The 19,749-nt window shown below is 39.4% G+C and overlaps 1 protein-coding gene across 3 annotated transcripts in view; it reads left to right on the forward strand.

Moving 5' to 3' along the window:
* Positions 1-1,508: 1,508 nt before the first annotated feature.
* The window catches only part of Pcdh17 (protocadherin 17), a 93,681-nt gene continuing 75,440 nt past the window's right edge, over positions 1,509-19,749 (forward strand). For 2 of the 3 annotated variants that reach the window (XM_075950241.1, XM_075950240.1), the window contains exon 1: positions 1,509-6,330. In XM_075950241.1, coding sequence (XP_075806356.1) covers positions 3,769-6,330 — 2,562 coding nt within the window. In that variant the 5' untranslated portion in view covers positions 1,509-3,768. The remainder of the gene's footprint in view (positions 6,331-19,749) is intronic. The other variant, XM_075950239.1, reaches the window with a different exon arrangement.

Here is a 19,749-nt window from a genome sequence, read left to right on the forward strand (position 1 = left end):
GTTGTAGAAGATGAGGAATTTAAAGCCAGGGCTGTGTGTGTGTGTGTTTATAAAACAGGCATCTTTGAATCATTGATCCCCTACTGATGTAAATTCTTGCCTGACAGTTTCTTTTTTATACTCAAGAGATTTTATAAATGACTATTTGATTTGGAAAAATTATCATATTGCTATTTGGAAGTTTAGTAAGATGAACAGAGGTGAACCAGACCACAAAGCTGCTGAGTGTCGAGGGACGTTAGAGTATATTCAGTGTGGGCTGTGATAGATGGTTGAAGGGTAGAACCCTAAATAGTGCTCAGCAGATTTCAGTTTCAGGAAACTGCAAAACATGTCTTGAGAGACGCTTTTTTTTCCCTCCGAGGAGACACTGCCTCTCTCTCCACCGGCGTCTGCTTTTCTTCTGAAACACTTTCATAATCAAGTGACTTTCCTTGCATGGGTGCCTGGGGACCGCGGGGATTTCTCTGAGGATGGGCAAAGTTACATCTTGATTACTGTTGCTCGGGGCGTGTTTGCTCCCTAGCTAGCTGGCACAGTCGGCTCTCCAGCACTGGACCTCACAGACACTCACTGAAATACACATGGAACTGTGCGAAAACGCGCACACACACACACACACACACACACACACACACACACACACACACACGGGCACGCGAGCGCACGCGCGCGCACACACACTCCGCACCTCCTTTAGATGACTGGACGAGGAGTCAGAAAACCTGCAACTCCTTTGGCCTGCGTGTGTGTGCGTGCGTGTGTGTGTGCATGTGTGTGTGCGTGTGTGTGTGCATGTGTGTGTGCGTGTGTGTGTGCATGTGTGTGTGCGTGTGTGTGTGTGTGTAAGCTGACGATGTGTGTTCGAACGTGTGTGAACAGAAATGCAGCAGGAAGACCGCAGCTACCTCACTCGGCAAAGTATGCGGTGTTTCTCAAGCCTGGCTCTGTAGCCAATCCCCAAATAAAATCGAGTCACTGTCCAACTTTTTTTTTTTTCTTCCTAGAGAAAGACAGCCGAGCTGCCGCGCCCTGTAGCTAAGGCCCGGGGCGAGCGGTGGCTCAGAGACTTACAAGGCGCGGGCTCTGCTGGCCGCAGAGCTCTCGCGTCCAACGCTGCTAGTCAATGACTCTAAAGCGCTGGGACAGCTGGCCCCGCCCCCGCCCGCCGTTTCTCCACCTCCCATTGGGCGTGGGCCGAGGAGGCAGGGCCTGGCTCCCAGCGCGGATTGGCTGGCAGAGAATCAGTATCAATGTTTAAGCGGCGGCGTGAGGTGAATAGAGTCAGTCAGCAAGAGACGCTGGGGAGAGAATCCGGACTGCGAGCCCGGCGGCTGCCGCAGCGGCGGAGGGCAGCCCGGAGACGCTACTCCAACTGTTGAATTGAATTTTCACCTTCCATTTCCTCCGCGCCTTGGCTGGCGGAGATGGATTTATTCGGTTTGAAATCGGCACGTCTTTCTCAGGCTTTGGGGTGATTCTGAGAGGCGCCAGACTGAAAGAGACCACCCGTGACTGAAAAAAAATAATAATAATAAGGACGATTTAGAAAGAAAAAGGAAAAAAAAACCTCCACAACAGACTGCACAATTAGCTATGCACACCGATTGCTGGACTTTGTGAATAGAGACCTCTGGGAGGAAAATCTTGAACTGTGATCTTGGGCTAAGCCGTGAATCATTACTGGAAACGTGCTTTTCCCCCCTAAGACTGAGAGATTTGGGGGCATCTCACGCCTAACCAAGGTTTTTTTTTAAAAAAACAAACAAATAAATATTCGTAAGCAAAGCAGACGCCTTGTTTTGCAGAGCCTCGGACTCCGGCCGAAAGAGGTAGAGTAAAGTGCTACTGGGTTCAGCTTTGCCTTCCTCCCCCGCTCTCTTTTTCTCCTTTTCTCTGCCCCCACCCCCTATGAATCCAGCTTTTTTTTTTTCTATTGAGTGAGTCAGAGAAAGCGTTAGGAAGAAGCCGCAACTAATGTCTGTGAAGGGAGGCCCGTGAGGGCAGAGTGAATACGATTCGTTCCGCTGCTTCTGACTCATCCGGCAGATCAGAACACCTGCATTTCTGGATGTGTCCTGCCCCTATACCGAGGCGCCTGGAGAAGCAGAAATAATGTGTAGATCGAGCCGTGTCTAACCTCCCTTTGGTGGTGGAGGTACTTTCCCCCGGGTGGGCGCCCTGGCAGAACCCCGGTGGCCGCAGCTCCTCACCCTCTGCCCTCCCCAAGCCGACCAGAGACCGTGAGATCCAGGCTGCAGAATGCATCACGCCAAACCTTGATGTGTTCCCTCCACCCTACGCCTCCCGTTTAAAATCATAATAATAGTAATAATAATAAGGGGGTTGAAAAATCCGCACTTTATTTTCTTCGAATAGCCACCACTCTTGCTCCTCGCCAAGGTTTTCCTTGCTAGATGAAAAGGACTGGGAAGCTGGGCCACTGGAAGGAGATGCTGAATAGAAAGAAAAGAGCCACTTGACAGCCCAGCCCTGTGAATGCAGAGACTGTTTCCCTTCTAGCGAGAGACAGGGCGAGTGTGTGTGTGCTAGGACTGGGAGGGTTGCTTCCCCCTCCTTTCTATTCTGCCCTCCCCCCTTCAGATCTGCACGTCTAACCATGAGTTGCCTGTTGATTTCCTTTCGCCTGGCAAGAGAAGCAAACTGGAATTAAACTGCGTGGAGTGAAGTCCTTGCTTGCAGGAAGAGGATGGGATGGTAGTGGCAGCTCCGGGCTTGGCATAGATACACCAGAGTGTTCGACGAACCAAGGTGGAGATATAGCTCTATATTTTCTCCTCCCAATAGGCTCTCGCCGCAAATGCTGATCAGGCTGTGGCTTTTTTGATTTTGTGGGAGAGCCTTCTCCGAGGAAGAGAGGGAGGAGCTTGGTAGGGGGAGGAAACTACAAATCGGGACACTAGGGGTTTTTTTGCGCTGCATTTCCTCTCCTCCCTTTGACTGCTCGGAAAGGAGAGAGAGAAAGAAAAAAAAAAGAAAAAAAAAAAAGACTTGGCTCGGAGATGCAGTCCGCTGCCGCCGCCGCTGCCTAAGCCAGCAATGCAAGATTAGATCTTTAAATGCAGCAATACACTGCCTGAAAGCCGACCATCCTGCACAACGAGCAGACATTTCTCTGCGTTCCAGGGGAAGCCTCAAATATACATATGTATCTGTGACTCTCTCTTCGTCCCTACTCATTCCCATCAATTTCCTCACCGATTACGAGTAACTAAGGATTCCACTTTCCGATTTGCCTGGAGACACACCTCCCTAAGCCCTCCCCCAACCCGATTCGAAGAGTATATTCTGTAGGCTGCCGGAGGGAGTGGATTTTGCAGCGCCTAGCGGGAGCGAAGAAAACCCACCAATTCTTCAGCTCATTATCATCTCTCCCAGACTCTTATTTCCTTCTTATCGCCAGCATCATCACGCAAGTTTGAGCCTTCTGAAGTCCAGGCGGAAGAGACAAAGCCTTGGGCTCGCCCTCAGCCTTAGGAAGCCGCCGCCTAGCTCTGAGCTGCTGCAGCCTCGCTGCGCGGCTGCTTCTCACCCAGTGCGAATGCTGTAGATCAACAGGTTCGGGCAACTTGAGCGGAATAAGGAGAGACTGACTGGTGCCGCAGCCCGGGTGCGGAGGGAAGGAAGGACTCCCAGACTTGTGGCTCGCTCTGAGCTCCGACGCTCCGCCCCGGTTCCAGACTGGCGCGCACCCACCAGCTCGCACCTCCAGTCCGGCTGCTCCTGCTCCCACCCCACCGGTCTGGGATGTACCTTTCCATCTGTTGCTGCTTTCTCCTGTGGGCCCCTGCCCTGACACTCAAAAACCTCAACTACTCAGTGCCAGAAGAGCAAGGGGCCGGCACGGTGATAGGCAACATAGGCAAGGATGCCCGACTGCAACCCGGGCTTCCGCCGGCTGAGCGCGGTAGCGGCGGGCGAGGCAAGTCGGGCAGCTACCGGGTGCTGGAGAACTCCGCACCGCACCTGCTGGACGTGGACGCCGACAGCGGGCTCCTCTACACCAAGCAGCGCATCGACCGTGAGTCCTTGTGCCGCCACAATGCCAAGTGCCAGCTGTCCCTAGAGGTGTTCGCTAATGACAAGGAGATCTGCATGATCAAAGTAGAGATACAGGACATCAACGACAATGCTCCCTCTTTCCCCTCGGACCAGATCGAAATGGACATCTCAGAGAACGCGGCGCCAGGCACCCGCTTCCCCCTTACTAGCGCACACGACCCAGACGCTGGCGAGAACGGTCTCCGCACCTATCTGCTCACCCGCGATGACCATGGCCTCTTTGCACTGGACGTCAAGTCCCGCGGCGACGGCACCAAGTTCCCTGAGCTGGTCATTCAAAAAGCTTTGGACCGCGAGCTGCAGAACCACCACACTCTGGTGCTGACTGCCCTGGATGGAGGAGAGCCTCCGCGCTCCGCCACGGTGCAGATCAATGTGAAGGTGATCGATTCTAATGACAACAGTCCAGTCTTCGAGGCTCCGTCATACTTGGTGGAACTGCCCGAGAACGCACCCCTGGGCACCGTGGTCATTGATCTGAATGCCACCGACGCTGATGAAGGTCCCAACGGAGAAGTCCTGTACTCCTTCAGCAGCTATGTGCCCGACCGCGTGCGGGAGCTCTTCTCCATCGATCCCAAAACCGGCCTTATCCGCGTTAAGGGCAACTTGGACTATGAGGAGAATGGTATGTTGGAGATCGACGTGCAGGCCAGAGACCTAGGTCCTAACCCAATTCCAGCCCACTGCAAGGTCACAGTCAAGCTTATCGACCGCAATGACAACGCGCCGTCCATTGGTTTCGTCTCCGTGCGGCAGGGGGCGCTGAGCGAGGCCGCCCCGCCTGGCACAGTCATCGCCCTGGTTCGGGTCACTGACCGAGACTCAGGCAAGAACGGGCAGCTGCAGTGTAGGGTACTAGGTGGAGGAGGGACTGGCGTTGGAGGCAGCTTGGGGGGTCCCGGTTCGGTCCCCTTCAAGCTTGAAGAGAACTATGACAACTTCTACACTGTGGTTACTGACCGTCAGCTGGACCGCGAGACACAGGACGAGTATAACGTGACTATCTTGGCCCGGGACGGGGGATCCCCTCCACTCAACTCCACCAAGTCTTTCGCTGTCAAGATTCTAGATGAAAATGACAACCCGCCTCGTTTCACCAAAGGGTTGTATGTCCTCCAAGTACATGAGAACAACATTCCAGGAGAATACCTCGGTTCAGTGCTCGCCCAAGATCCCGACCTGGGCCAAAATGGGACAGTGTCCTACTCCATTCTGCCCTCGCACATTGGCGACGTGTCAATCTACACCTATGTGTCCGTGAACCCCACTAATGGGGCCATATATGCCCTGCGCTCCTTTAACTATGAACAAACGAAGGCTTTTGAATTCAAGGTACTGGCTAAGGACTCCGGGGCGCCAGCACACTTGGAGAGCAACGCCACGGTGAGGGTGACAGTGTTAGACGTGAATGACAACGCTCCAGTGATTGTGCTGCCCACTCTACAGAACGACACAGCTGAGCTGCAGGTCCCGCGAAATGCTGGTCTGGGCTACCTAGTAAGCACCGTGCGCGCCCTGGACAGTGACTTTGGAGAGAGCGGGCGCCTCACTTATGAGATTGTGGATGGCAATGACGACCACCTGTTTGAGATTGATCCATCCAGCGGCGAGATCCGCACGCTGCACCCCTTCTGGGAGGATGTGACCCCCGTGGTGGAGCTTGTAGTGAAGGTGACTGATCATGGCAAGCCCACCCTGTCCGCGGTAGCCAAACTCATCATTCGTTCAGTGAGCGGCTCTCTGCCTGAAGGGGTACCGCGAGTGAATGGGGAGCAGCACCACTGGGACATGTCGCTGCCTCTCATAGTGACTCTAAGCACGATTTCTATCATCCTCCTAGCGGCCATGATCACCATAGCTGTCAAGTGCAAACGGGAAAACAAGGAGATTCGCACTTACAACTGCCGCATCGCCGAGTACAGCCACCCACAGCTAGGCGGGGGGAAGGGCAAGAAGAAGAAAATCAACAAAAACGATATCATGCTGGTGCAGAGCGAGGTGGAGGAGAGGAACGCCATGAACGTCATGAACGTGGTGAGCAGTCCCTCCCTGGCCACCTCCCCCATGTACTTCGACTACCAAACCCGCCTGCCCCTCAGCTCGCCCCGGTCAGAGGTGATGTATCTTAAGCCAGCCTCCAACAACCTGACTGTCCCGCAGGGGCACGCAGGCTGCCACACCAGCTTCACCGGACAAGGGACTAATTCGAGCGAGACCCCTGCCACTCGGATGTCCATAATTCAGGTAGGAGACTTTTAGGGTAAAGGGGACTTCACTTGAAAGCTGTTGGGAGTGCCCTCCCAAGACCTTTGGATAGCAGGAAGCCACATACATGGCCAGCAGAGTGTCTGGGGTGGCTAGTAGTTAATTCAACATGGTTCACATCTTGTCCCTGTGAGCACACTATTTCCTATTCAGAATCCCTTTTGTGCAAATACTTTAAAATACATGCCTTACCTCTACGGCATTTTTAAAGTTTATTTTTTACAGATTTTAAATTGATTACAACTGTTAATATTTATACTTCATTCTATCTACAGGACATTTCTTTCCATAATAAGATTCCTATGGTAGAATAAAAAAGTAATTCTCTTGAATGAGTTTTCTTCTATTAAAACCTTATGAAATTACTATCCCAAACTGGAGTTAACTTCTGGAGTACAGAATTGTCCCCAAGACAGTACTCTGGATCAACTTGAACAAAGTTTCACCCCCGAGAAATTAGTCTTATACTTTGAAAGTGTTTTAGGGACTTCATCCCCACTTATTCCTTAACTAAACTCTCAGTTGATGCTTTGGAAGTGTGGCTGACATTCTAAAGTGCTTTGTACGTGTTAGGCACAGTGATCAGGAAACATCTTTGAAAGAATCTCTCTAGTCCCACAGTTTCCTTGTAAATTTCCTGTAGTAAATAGGGAATGAACCGTCTACTCCAAAGACTCATACAGGGAATGTAGTTGCACCGAATCCTACATTTCTTGTTTCTATTTTTGAAACATAATTTTAACATAAAATGAAAATAAAATCATTGCCAAAAGCATAGGCATTGATTCCTTTAAAAAAATTGATGAATGGTGTGATGGTCTAGTCACCGTCTGGTTTCCTTTATTTACTACTGAGTGGTATCACATAGAAATTAATTATTGGTTATCATAATATTTATAAGCATGTGTTGTTGCAAATTACCCCAAATGAGCAATGCTTGGATTTTCAATTCAGCTTAATCAAAAGTGACACTTGAGGTGGAAGTTACTTTGAAGCAAATGGACAGTCACCTGTCCATATTGTTAGGTGGAAAAGTTATTATTGTCCAAATAGAGTGTTGAAGTTTTATAGCCCTGCTAATGTAAATCTTCCATGTCCTCATACTTAACAGAAGATATTGCCCATGACAGCAAAGTGAACCAGACTCATCAGGGATGGTGCTGTTGACTAATGAAGTATCAAGTTCCACCTTGTATAGTATTCACTGTATATGGATAATCTTGTAACCATGGATTTAAAGTTTATATAAAACATGAAAGAAATTCTCAACTCTGAAACCTTGGCTGCTAAGAATGTCTTTCTCTAATTGTGTGAAATTGATATTTATGATCACTAACATCTCTGCAGAGGGAACTATGATAAAATGCTTATTTATAGATGTGCTATAGTCATTTTGGAACTGTAAATATATTGTTTAGCTTTTCTCTATTTATGCATGGGCAAGGTTGTCACAAAAAGCTGGGATTTAATCATCTACTTTAAGTACTGTGACTTGAATTCTCATCTAGTTTCCAGCATTAAAAAATATCATCAAGTCAAGTTGGTACTTTAAAACTCTCAGCAAGTCTGGCTTCTCAGCCAGACAAGTGGAGAAGACTCTTGAATAGAAATATCCAAAGATCTGGAGGAAGGTGGTGCTTATACTGTGTTAACAACATTGCCCTTGAAGCTGGTCTTTGGTTAGGGGTGGTAGTCGTAACTTCTCCCTAAGAGTAAAATACATGCCAAGAAAATTGCAAAAACTATCCAAGCCCTTACATAATTTAATCAGAAAATAGAAAACTGGCTCAGTATTCTTTTACTTTTAAATTTTAATCTATTCCACTACAGTACAAAATGAACTTTAGAGCTTACATTTCCCCCCCAAAGAGTCTTAATTTCTCTTTAAAATATCTCAATGTAAAAAGCTAACAGTTATTTTCCATTTCATTAAAGGATGAAGTATAAAATCCTGATTAATGAATCTCCTTGAAAATGAACAATATTGATATTATGAAAAACATAATAAATTAGCCAGTTGCTATGCCCCCTCTTTCTTTCCCTTAACAATTGTACTGCAAACACCTTTTGCTCAGAGGATTTATGAAAATCTACAGGAATCCCATTTGTCAGTGTGTGCATAATTTAACCTGAAGAATAAATATGCTACTAATTTCATGTCTCTTTCTAGAGGTATATTCTTATTCTACAAAATCAAGTTGGACCAACAGCCAGTAGCTCTGTTTTATCTTTATTTTCCAGTACCTTGCATGGCGTTTTGAAGGTGCATAGTGTTCATTTATGAATTGGTTATTTATGAAAGTTTCATAGCTGTGCTTTGTACAAGATAATATGAAATATAGGAACTTTGGAGCAGGAAGTCTCCCATTACAGTTAAAGCAAAAACTTGCTTAAGTCTGAAAGTATTTTGTTCGCCAGACCTAAGGTTTATGCTTGCAGTTTTTGTTTCATCGTAGGTGCATGTATACTATTAACAAAGATTTGTGAAAAGCTATTTTATTTTTATTAAACTTTGTGGATTTGTACAAATAAAATCAGGCTATGAAGCGTTTAGACTATAGACATGTTTCAAAAAAAAAAAAACCTTAACAGCAAAGGAGTCATAGTATTAAAGTTACAGTGAAAATTGTGTTTATTTTAAGGTATAGACATTGTTTTGAAGAATAGAAACACAGATTTTTAGTAGGTAAGGTAAGCTATTGTATAAACATAACATCATTTCCATTGCAGTTTTCCATGTGTATTATTTCATTGGGAGATGTAAAATATAGCATTAACCTAGAAATATTTACCAGTTCTGAATGACTGCTATCGTGGCTTACTAAGAACAAGCCCACCCTTGTAATACCAGGGGTAAGGGAGATGAAGGCAGCAAATCAGTCAGTCAGAAGTTCGAAGTCATTCTTGGTAATACCCAGAATTTGAAGCTGGCTTGAGATATATGAGCCCTTGCCCTGAGGGGAAAAAAACAAAATAGTAAGTTAAGTCTCTGGAGATTTCTCAACAGGTGTTTTCAGTGAAGTCCTCACTGAGAAGAAAGGAAAAGGCAGTGACATCTTTTTGATGACAGGGTCCCCTGGATTTTGCCTTGTTTCTTTTTATTTTAGGTATCTGTGTTCTCCTACAGGACCTACTAAAGTCAGTTTTAATATAGTCTCATAGAAGAAAGTATACTAGCCCAGAAATATTTTTTCCTAAAATAAAATTTCAAAACCACATAATTTTACAAATCAACCTAAAAAATAATTATGTCCATTCACTTCAGAGCTCTCATGAAAAAGCAATAAAGTTCATTTGAAACTTTATGGCTTATAACAGAATTAGAGCAAATATGAATTAAGCACAATATTGAATGTAAATGAAGTAATAAGGATATGGTAAGTGCCTAGAGTCAGCCCAAATACGGAAAATTGATATAGAGTTGCAAAAGAACAAGATACCATAAAGAGTTAACTGTATCTTAGAAAAGATGAAGGTTGAAGAGTCTTTAATAATGATGCTATCCACTGTCTGTCCTTATTCCCACTTCTTTAACAGGAGATTCTAATGTAGATTCCTGTTCATATGAGTCCCCAGGCTCACACAAACTCTTTCATGGCGTGTACTCTCTTAAATTAATGATTTCAGCAAAAGATCCACAGTATAAATATTTTTTTCTGTCACTTCAAATTTTGAAGATATTTTGCTTCAATTTTCATGCTAAGAAGGTAACACTTGATTAATCTCCCGCAGTCATCACTCTTCATAAAGTATATAATCCTTACTTATGAGGATTATGTTGGATTGAGGAGGAAAAGGGTTGGCACTGTCATACTGCTTGTCTCCTGGGATATTTTGCACTTTTCTTTTTTCCCCCTCAAAGATTGCTCAAAACATTGGAAGATTAATTTCTACTTCAGTTTAATGAGCGAGCATACACTATCAGACATCTTTGCTTCCTTATGCATTGAAAATACATGGAGTATTAAACAACCTAAAAATCTAGCCAAGCATTAAGTGTTTGAAATCTCTTTGTAGGAGAGTTTAAGTTTTTTGTAAAGTCCTAAACTTACTACTAGTGTTCTTATTAAGAATCCAATATTATTTTTAAATATGTGTGCTTCTGTGTATACTTGGCCTCCAATGTAAATGTGTATGCATTTCTCTATTTCCCAAAAAGAAAAACACTTCAAAACTAGAAGACACAGAAATTTATTTTTAATATCAGGTGGCATAAAACTCTTCATGAAGTAAGAAGTTTATTACCTAAGATTTCAACAAATTTTCCAAAATCAGGTGGATCATCCTCACACTAAAATGAAAATTCATTATGTTTTGATTGATTGAAGAACCAATTCGATTCTTTATTTTACTTCATTTGTGTGGGTGAGTCATGTTATTTCGATACATAATGTTATGTGCACACTTACATCAAAGATTTTGAAGTTATACCCTTAACACCTTTTCTTATGTAAAATTGTATGTTATAAGATAAAAATATGGCCTGAAATCTTACCTCAGCTTTTCAAATTTTTTAAAAAACAGTTTGCATTCCTTAAAACAGGAATAAACATTAATTATATTGTTCACTCGCAGAAAGTTTTGTCTATTAAGTCAGGGTTATAATAGGTAATGTGTAGTCTTCACAAACTTGCAGTGCCTAGAAATAGCTTTATGTGTGCATTTAAAATAATTACTCCTAAAATAACCCCAAACTATCACCTCAGTGAAATAATTATGCTTATTTTAAGAGGGAAAACATTCAACTTTTGGAAGTGAAGGTTAAGTGTTGTGTTTAAGTGCAGTGTCTTACTACATCATGAGACAGCACTATTGCCAGGTCTGCGATCTGAAATTTCTCATCGTGAGTACTATTTATGTAATGTAGTGCAACAGAAATGCATAAGCGGTGTTTATGAGTTTAAAATATCTGAAGATATTAAAATTAATAGAAGTCTACTTGCCTTTAGTAAGGCTGGCCCTGCCTACGTTTATTAAAATATGAAGAAATAAACTTTTGAGGAAAGTAGTTATATGTATACTTATGCATTTATTATCTATGCATCTGAATATTTTCAGTACCTAATATGTATATAAACATACAAGCGCAAATATCTCATTTTATAGATTTTAATTCAGAGCAATTCACTCTATAAAGAACAGTTAGGACCTATATTTCCCTGCGAAAATATGACATAATAACTTAAAGCTCGGGTGGATTACGGAAATAAAAACAAAAGTCAGGCAAATGTTGTTGGGTACTTTGGGGACTGGTGGGGTGGCTGGAAACGTTAAAAACATATGGTGTAAGGTTGATGATGAAAGACCAAGAGAAAGAAGTCCCTACAGCTGGGCTCAGGCCAGTGAGGAAATGAAACTTAACTCCCTGAAGCAGGGAAGTCTTGCAATACACTCAATAGTGGGTACATTCTTACAAATGCACCTTCTAATTATGATATTAGTCATTGCTCTAGAATGTATTCCCCTAGGTAATATGTCTGTTTAATAAATCCCACAGGGCATTCCCTTAAAGTCAGATCTTAGTAAAGCATTAGTGAAGTGATTTCTTTGGATTAAATTCCTTCAACCAATGATGTATAATTGTTCGAGAAAAGCATACAGTTCACTTTTTTTACTTATCATTTTGATGATAGCGTGACTTCTGCCACCCACTTACAAGACACTTTCGAAGTTCATCAGACCTACACTAATCTATTGTCAACCTACTTTAGTAAAAAAGACTTTGACATGAATTCCCTTCAATGGCAGCATACAGTATTTTACTGCAAGTCATAGCTTTCACCGCTAGCTTTGACAGTGATGTATTGCTATCCTTTGGTCTCTGGAAATAAATCATCTATAATAAAGAAGTCCTTAATGGCATCAACATTCTCGCTGTGACTAAGCAGAAATATGCTCTTGCTTCGTTGCTACTGCAGAGGAATCAGCTGAGCATTTTTTTGTGCAGCATTAAGAGAAAAACTCCCAGCAAGACATAAATGCAAGTTATGGCTTTACAGGAGGCATGTTTCACTTACATGCCCTGCATCCTAATAGACTATGAGGCTGTTTTCAGGCAGTGTTAGAGGGAATTTGTTGATATACATGTGACACAGTATTGTTTATCTGTTCTGGACTTACTGACATTCTGATTACTGGTATGTGTAGGCCTTGCTCTGGATCTATTCCAGACAGCTTTATTGTAGTGAAATGGTTCTTATGGTTCATTGAGCATCTACCATAACTGTGCTGAATATGATTGGCACGTTTGCATATATTTATTCAAAAAATAAGGCAGTTAAACAGCATAATTATGAGAAAATGAATCACGACAATAAAGACTATTTAAGTTAACAAGCTTTGTGATCAAAGAATAAATACAGGTTGGAAAAATGAAACTTTATATGTAACTAATCTACATAAGTAGACTTTGGTCTGATTAGAAGAATGGAATATATTAAAATACTTTACTGATTTTAGGAATGCATTTTATTCAGGCATCTTGAAATAGCTCATGACCAATGTTATCTTATTTTCTTTATATTCAAATTCTATGAAATAGTCTCATCAACCATATTAATGCTAAATAAAATTGGTATGGTAAAGATAATATAATTTTAAAGATCCTGCTTGATTCAAAAAATATTCTGCCAAAGCAATATTTAATACTTTTAAACTTGTAATATCTTTATTGATTTTTAATTACTGGAGCACATTAAAGCGACTATTTAAAGGACAATTTCTTGTTTACTTCTTTTATCAGCTAAAAGCCAAAGCTTTTAAATTTGATTTCAAGTTTCAAAGGTATACATTTAAAATTGTTTGTAGATATTGGCTGTTATTTGTAAGCATTTCTTTTTATGGTTATAAATCATGCTAATAAGTGTGTAGGTGATAGTGTTATTTTCTAAAAGGTTCCATTGCCATTACAAAAGCATTCACATATAAAACTTGAAATAAAACTTGAGAGAACTGACTAAATAACTCATGTCCTCTGCATAACTATGGTGCTATATACTTGTATCTTTCATCTTTATTGTCATATAATAATTTAAAACATAGTTAATATGTAAGATATAAATATATAGACTTATATCATTTCTGCCTGAACTCTTATGATTACGTGGGCACATACAGTTTTAATATACTCCAGTGAAACTCAATCCAAGATTACAGTTTGATTGTATCCTAAATTAATATCTGTTTAAATTTATAGTTATTTTATTGCTTAAAGGGATCCAGGGATTATAAAGCTCTGTTATTCTTATAATCATCATCTAGATTATGTTTTTAGCAAATTCATAAATTTGTTCTTCCATTGTAAATATTCTTATCCATTTTTCTGTTTTTTTAAACCATAGTTCTCAATATAAATGTCTTTGCTAGAGCTGTTTAGTTTTCAAACACATTATTTGATCACACTACCGTAAGATTATTGTATGACTGAATATTCAATGTTATTTTGGTTTTTTTACAACATCACAAAAATTGGATATAGAATTAAGCTGCTTTTCATACAGAAAACAAATAATTTCCACTCATGTATAAAGCGGCACTGTGTGCTTCTTATCGGTGCTTTATTTTTAGTAGATGCTGTAATAATAAGATATTAAGACATCTGAGTCAGTTGCCTATAAACTTACCAACAACCTACTAAGAAAACTATCTCACTTCTTTGTTTTGGAAGATAAGAGAATTGGCTTTTATTTAAAGGAGTTATTTTCTAACCCAAGCCTGACAATTCCTTAATGATACATATTTTCAAAATTGTTAGTCACACAAATATTCTGACAACTTTTAAAATGGGTTGCTTTGAATACTAGGGTGATATTATGAAAAACTGATAATATATCATTTAAATTTTGGTGATCTCTTTCTTGGCCTTGTTTTCTAGGTTATTTTGCAGTCTTTCATATATGCTAGGAAAGCTTGTCCAAGATAAACTTGTTGCACCAAGAACAAACATAGATGCAAAATAAGTCACCAGAAAAAGTTTTCCACCTTTATTATCATTTTCATTGTGCTTAAATCAAGGATTACAGGAAAAGTCATCTCAACACTTTTTCATGGAAATCATTTGGTTGTTTGCTTAATTTTATTATCACTTGAATCTTTGCACGGCCTTATGTTGTAATAACAATCTCCCTCACTTTTTTTAAATCTCAAATATGGAATCTGACCTCTTTACTTCAAAATACTGTCATTTAAGAAGTCAAATTTTAAGATATACTTGACATTTACCAGGCATCAAATATGTGAAATGCTTCTGTAAACTAAGAAAAGAGTTAAATTATTCTATGGAATTAAGTTATACCTAGAATATTGTGCAGAATTGTTGAGAGCAGATATGTATGCAAACAGAAAACAGCTCAGTATTGACTGAAGTAAACAGCTCTAATCTTGCACCTTTAATGATGGCATGTCATTGTTACTAGTGTTTGGGTCCTGACCTTTGGATGAAAACTGTTAGTTATACCTAGGTGATAATAAGTTTGAAAAGAAGACGTGATCCTCTTAAACAAACCAACACTTAGTGCAATTTTTAAGAGTTGTTATTAGAGACCTGTTCGGAGATGTCGTCCTGATATCTGATGTGCTGATATCAAAAGCCTGAATAGTGAGAAATGAAGACAAGATGAGGAATGCATTTAAGATTTTTTTGCCTTTCTCTTTTTTGGTTGTTTTTTTTTAAAATAATCAAGACAATTACACAGTAATCTGGGTTAGAATGCGTGCCCAGTTCCCCATCTTCAAACCCAATTTGTCACCACCTGTGGCTATTTCTATTAAAAAAAAAAGAAACATAATTACTATGAGTCTCAGCAGTCTTAGAGTAAATTTTTGCAATTACAATACCTCCCTGGGGCAGATGTGTGAAAACGGTAGATTAATTCCTGCCAGGATTTTTCTCTTCCTTGTGCGATTTTGGGTTTGGTGTCTACTTATTAGAGTGAGTGTTTGCTCTGGATAAAGGTCATGTCAGTGTTTCTGTAGCAAATCTCCAGAAATAAAGATCCACAAATCAGCCATTAAATTTTGCCCTAGGCAAAAAGCTGACATGTAACAACTCAGGAATGGAGTGGATAATATGCTTCCATTCCCATCCTTCCAGGCCTAAGTTAGGTTTGAAGTAACACAGTAAGAATATCCTGCTGTCCCGAGAAACAGAATCAAACTGTATCAAGTGAGTCGAAGCTCTGGTAGTAATTTTACTTCATGCTTGCTCCCAAAGGCTCCCTGAAACCTGAGAGTTTAAAAGACTGACAATAAAGGAATTAGAACTCAAGTATTAACAACTTCTTTCTTTCCGTCCATATCTTTCCTGAGGAAGTGGTGGTGCTGGGTAAACCCTGTTCTTGATAAACACCTAATTGATCAAAACACAGCTTAGTGAATTCTTTTAAATTCCAACAGTCTTACATGTTTGCTTCAACATTAGAATAATAATATTCAATTAATTTATCTTCTCCAGGTAGAAGAATACTTGATGATAGGTACCAAATCTATATTTTATGACTATATTTGATAAAGCACATACAGTGTGTGATATAAATATAAATTTTAAAAATTGGGTTTTTTTGTAATGAAATCAAAACTTCTTTACTTAAGAAGTTTCCAATGATCACCAATTTTATATGTTAAGGCGTGAACAATAAATATCTAGTCTATAATAAATATGTAGATATATACATAAGAAGATAAATTATATATGGGGGTAGAAATGGAAATAACCACCTCTTGATAAATAATTTGAGGGCAATATATTTTGACAGTTTTCTTTTATATTGTTACTTTTTAAATAAGAGAAATAAGAACTTTTATGTGTTTACACAGATATATTGCAAGATCATAGAGGAAAGTTGGTGTTCAAAGGTTGCAGTTTTTATTCACACCAAGCTTTCTTAGTATTTCTTAATACTATTTGTAGTATACATACATACACATGCATATGTATACGGAATTCAAAGAGACAATAGTGTTGATTGTCACTTATTTAAATATTTCTTATTCTTTGCTATAATTTACACAGCATCACAATTAAGCCAGTGTTACATGGATTTACTAAAGCTGTCTCATCTAGCTGTAATCAATTAATAATCTGAAATAATCATTTTGTTTATATTTTGAGGTGCTCACATGCAAATACTTTCCTAAATCATTTTTAAATAAGATGAAGTAATGGTTAAACTATAAACACCTACTCAGAATTGCTGAGGTATAATTTTATGGTTTATTGCTTTGGTTGGTACATGATGTCTGTCATTTGATAATTTAAATAGAGAATTACATTGAAATTATCAAATATGCATAAAGTAAGCTTAGAAAAATGTTCACAAAATTTCAGATTCTGCTCACTATGTAGGTGCAGATGTAAATTTTATACTTATATTAAAAACCATTTATAGGAATTTCATGCTGCCTATTTTCATCTTATTATTTAACTCTCAGTCACAGCGTACACTTCTTTGATTCATAATCATTAATTCAAGGAATAAATTGTAAAATGGTTTTAAAGTTTAAAATTAATTATTTTATGCTATTTTAAAACTTAATTGTTATCCATCTGAGTTCTGTTTGCAAGGTTCATATCAAACGATAAGGGGGTTTGACAAAATAAAAGCTACAAGAAAATTGAATTTTCAAATCATGTTAAAAGTTCATTCAGGACTGAGGGTATATCTAAGTTGTAGAATAGTTTCCTAGCCTGCAAGGCCCTTGGTGTAACCTCTAAGCATAAAAAATAAATATATTGTCATGTGTCCTTAACAGGAGTACTAGAGCAGAGTAAAAGAAAATAATGAAAATGGACATATAATTATAATTTTAACGTTTTTGATATATTTTAAATTTCATACAGATGGCAGAGACTTCTTGGAAGATTAAATTAATAGTTTTAAATATTGCAGGAGGCAAGCCTGCAGATAGCGAATACTCACTGTTGACATTTATGTCCACACTTCTCTAAACATTGTGATCCAAGTCTATCTACGAATTCATTCTTCAACATTGGCTTTTTGGAAGAAAAGCACATTGACGATCATCTCACTGAAGGCAGACAATTCAAATGGGTGCTGCCAGGAAGCCTGTTTTCTTTGTTATTCCAAGAGGATTGAAGCAGGTGTTTTACCTAACACTCTAGACCAGAAACCAGACCTGTCATAACCTCTCCATGTTTTATTCATTTCTCTCTATATGTCTTTTCCTTAAGACATTTCACATATATGTTCACGCAATCTTTTTAAAAAGAATATAGCTGAGTTATCTTCTATATCTGCAAATTCTAATGATTTGGGGAGTACCGGAAACTTTATAAGAACACATGTTTTCAATCATTTGTGAATTTTTTTCACAAGATTTATAATTTTAAAGTTGTCATCTTTTTAACAACAGTGAAATGCTTTTAATCATTTGGAACTGTCATTTAAGACACCTATATGGGCATGACTGCAATCTTACTACTTGGACATTAGAGGCAAGAACATCCCAAGGCTTAGGCTAGGCTGAGTTACAGACTTAGACGCTTTCTCAGCCAGTGTCTGTAGACCTACCTCTGTGCTACAGCACATTTCTAGCGTGTCCAAGCCCTTGAGTTCCATCTCTAGCCTCAAGAAAAAAGAAGTGCATAATAAAGAGGTAGTTGTATGGAAGCATTGCTTTTGCCTAACATGACAGTTCTTCTCGTCTTTGCCATGTTGATCTTTTTTCCTATGACTTTCCAGGGGAAAGTATGTATTTCATTTATCTTTTAAAGTTTCTTGCATATTTAAATCTATGGAATGCTTTATATTTGAAGTTCATATATATATATAATGACAAAACATGATGGTATTTATCACTAGAGTAGCGTAGCTGCATTATGTTTGTAACAGAGATTGATGTAGTTAATTTTTCAATATAGAGATTAATATATACAGATCGAATTAAAGAGTTTCTTGTATTTTATTTTGAAAATACACTTACGTAGACCAGAAAATTTGGAATATTAATTAGAATAAACAATTTCTCCATTTTTAATATCTAGAAAAGTGTATACATTTTAAAAATAAAATGTTGATTTTTCTTTATATGAAAGCAATAAAATAAATTTTACAATAGGAGTCTCCCTTTTTAATCCTTCCGGCAGGAATGTGTACTAAAAGATCATTGACAACATCCCCATGCAACCTGCCACATCAAAAAAAAATTAGGATGTTTACAATAAATTTTGGTTTTTAGTAAACTCTTCTGTTTACAGCTATGCATATCAGTTCATACCAGCATATTTATTTATGATACGAAGAAAGAAAATCCTTTTTAAATTTAGTCAAACATTTCCTACTTTTTAACTTGAAATTTCCCATTGAGTTTCAGTATTTATAAATTTAGTGTTTACATGAAACATTCATGATTTTAATATAGAAATGAAAATTTCAAGGAAATGTAGGTCCTTTAAGAACATTGGAGTGTGGGTTTGGAATTTCAGAATGGATAATGACATGCTGAAATGGGAAAGAGGAGGAAAGGATTCCTGGTTCAGTGTCCCTTGGAAATATACTGATTTGAGAAGTGGAGTGCCATTTCACTTGGTTAATTGCAATCCCCCATCATCTTGTTAGGACATTAGGGTGCAATCAGCATGGTTCAGGAAGGCATTGAAAATCCAATCTTTAGCTTTCATTGCGCCCATCTGCTCCCAGGAAATGTCATTAGAAATTTGAGCCCATGACCTTTCGCTTCCATTCGAACTACAGATTCAGAGCTGGTGTTTTCACATTGAACATTTTAGGAAAATTTGGTGAGCACTCTTCTCTGCACGCTTCTAACCTAATTACCTTTTAAAAAAAACTGCTAAACTAAAATCAAACTTAATGGCCTGATATTTATTTGACAAAGAATTCACAAAGTTGTTCCTTCATTCACCTGGTTAAAAGCAGTTGATGCTCCTCATCATGAAGGTCTCTTTAACTAAGGGGACTGTTCGAATTATGTCTGGTATTTTATGATAGACCTTGCTTCTCTTTAATTATTATCTGGCTCCATGACATCGTTAATTTATGCTTAAAACATCTAACTACAATAAAATTGCATGCTAACGCCTATGAAAAAATCTATTTAGTAATTTATGTAGTTATTATGAGTTTTGAAATTTTATTCCCCCTTGGCCTTTTTTGTCACCATACATAGGATAGTACAGAAACTTCCTAGATTACTTTTGTTAGAAGGAAGAAGCATGATAAAATTAAGAGCCTATCATAAGAAATGAATTATACAAATCGATTAAGATTTCCTGTCAACATGCATGCACTTCTTTTCTCAGTGAAATCCATCTAACTTGGAGAAGACTCATGATAAGGCAGGTGATTTTTTTTTCAGTCCATGAGATCAAATTTCTGAAATATTTATATAGTGGCAAGCCAGCTGTACACAGTTTAACCTTAT

The sequence above is a fragment of the Microtus pennsylvanicus genome, chromosome 15 (assembly GCF_037038515.1).
Source record: "Microtus pennsylvanicus isolate mMicPen1 chromosome 15, mMicPen1.hap1, whole genome shotgun sequence".
NCBI classification, from domain to species: domain Eukaryota; kingdom Metazoa; phylum Chordata; class Mammalia; order Rodentia; family Cricetidae; genus Microtus; species Microtus pennsylvanicus.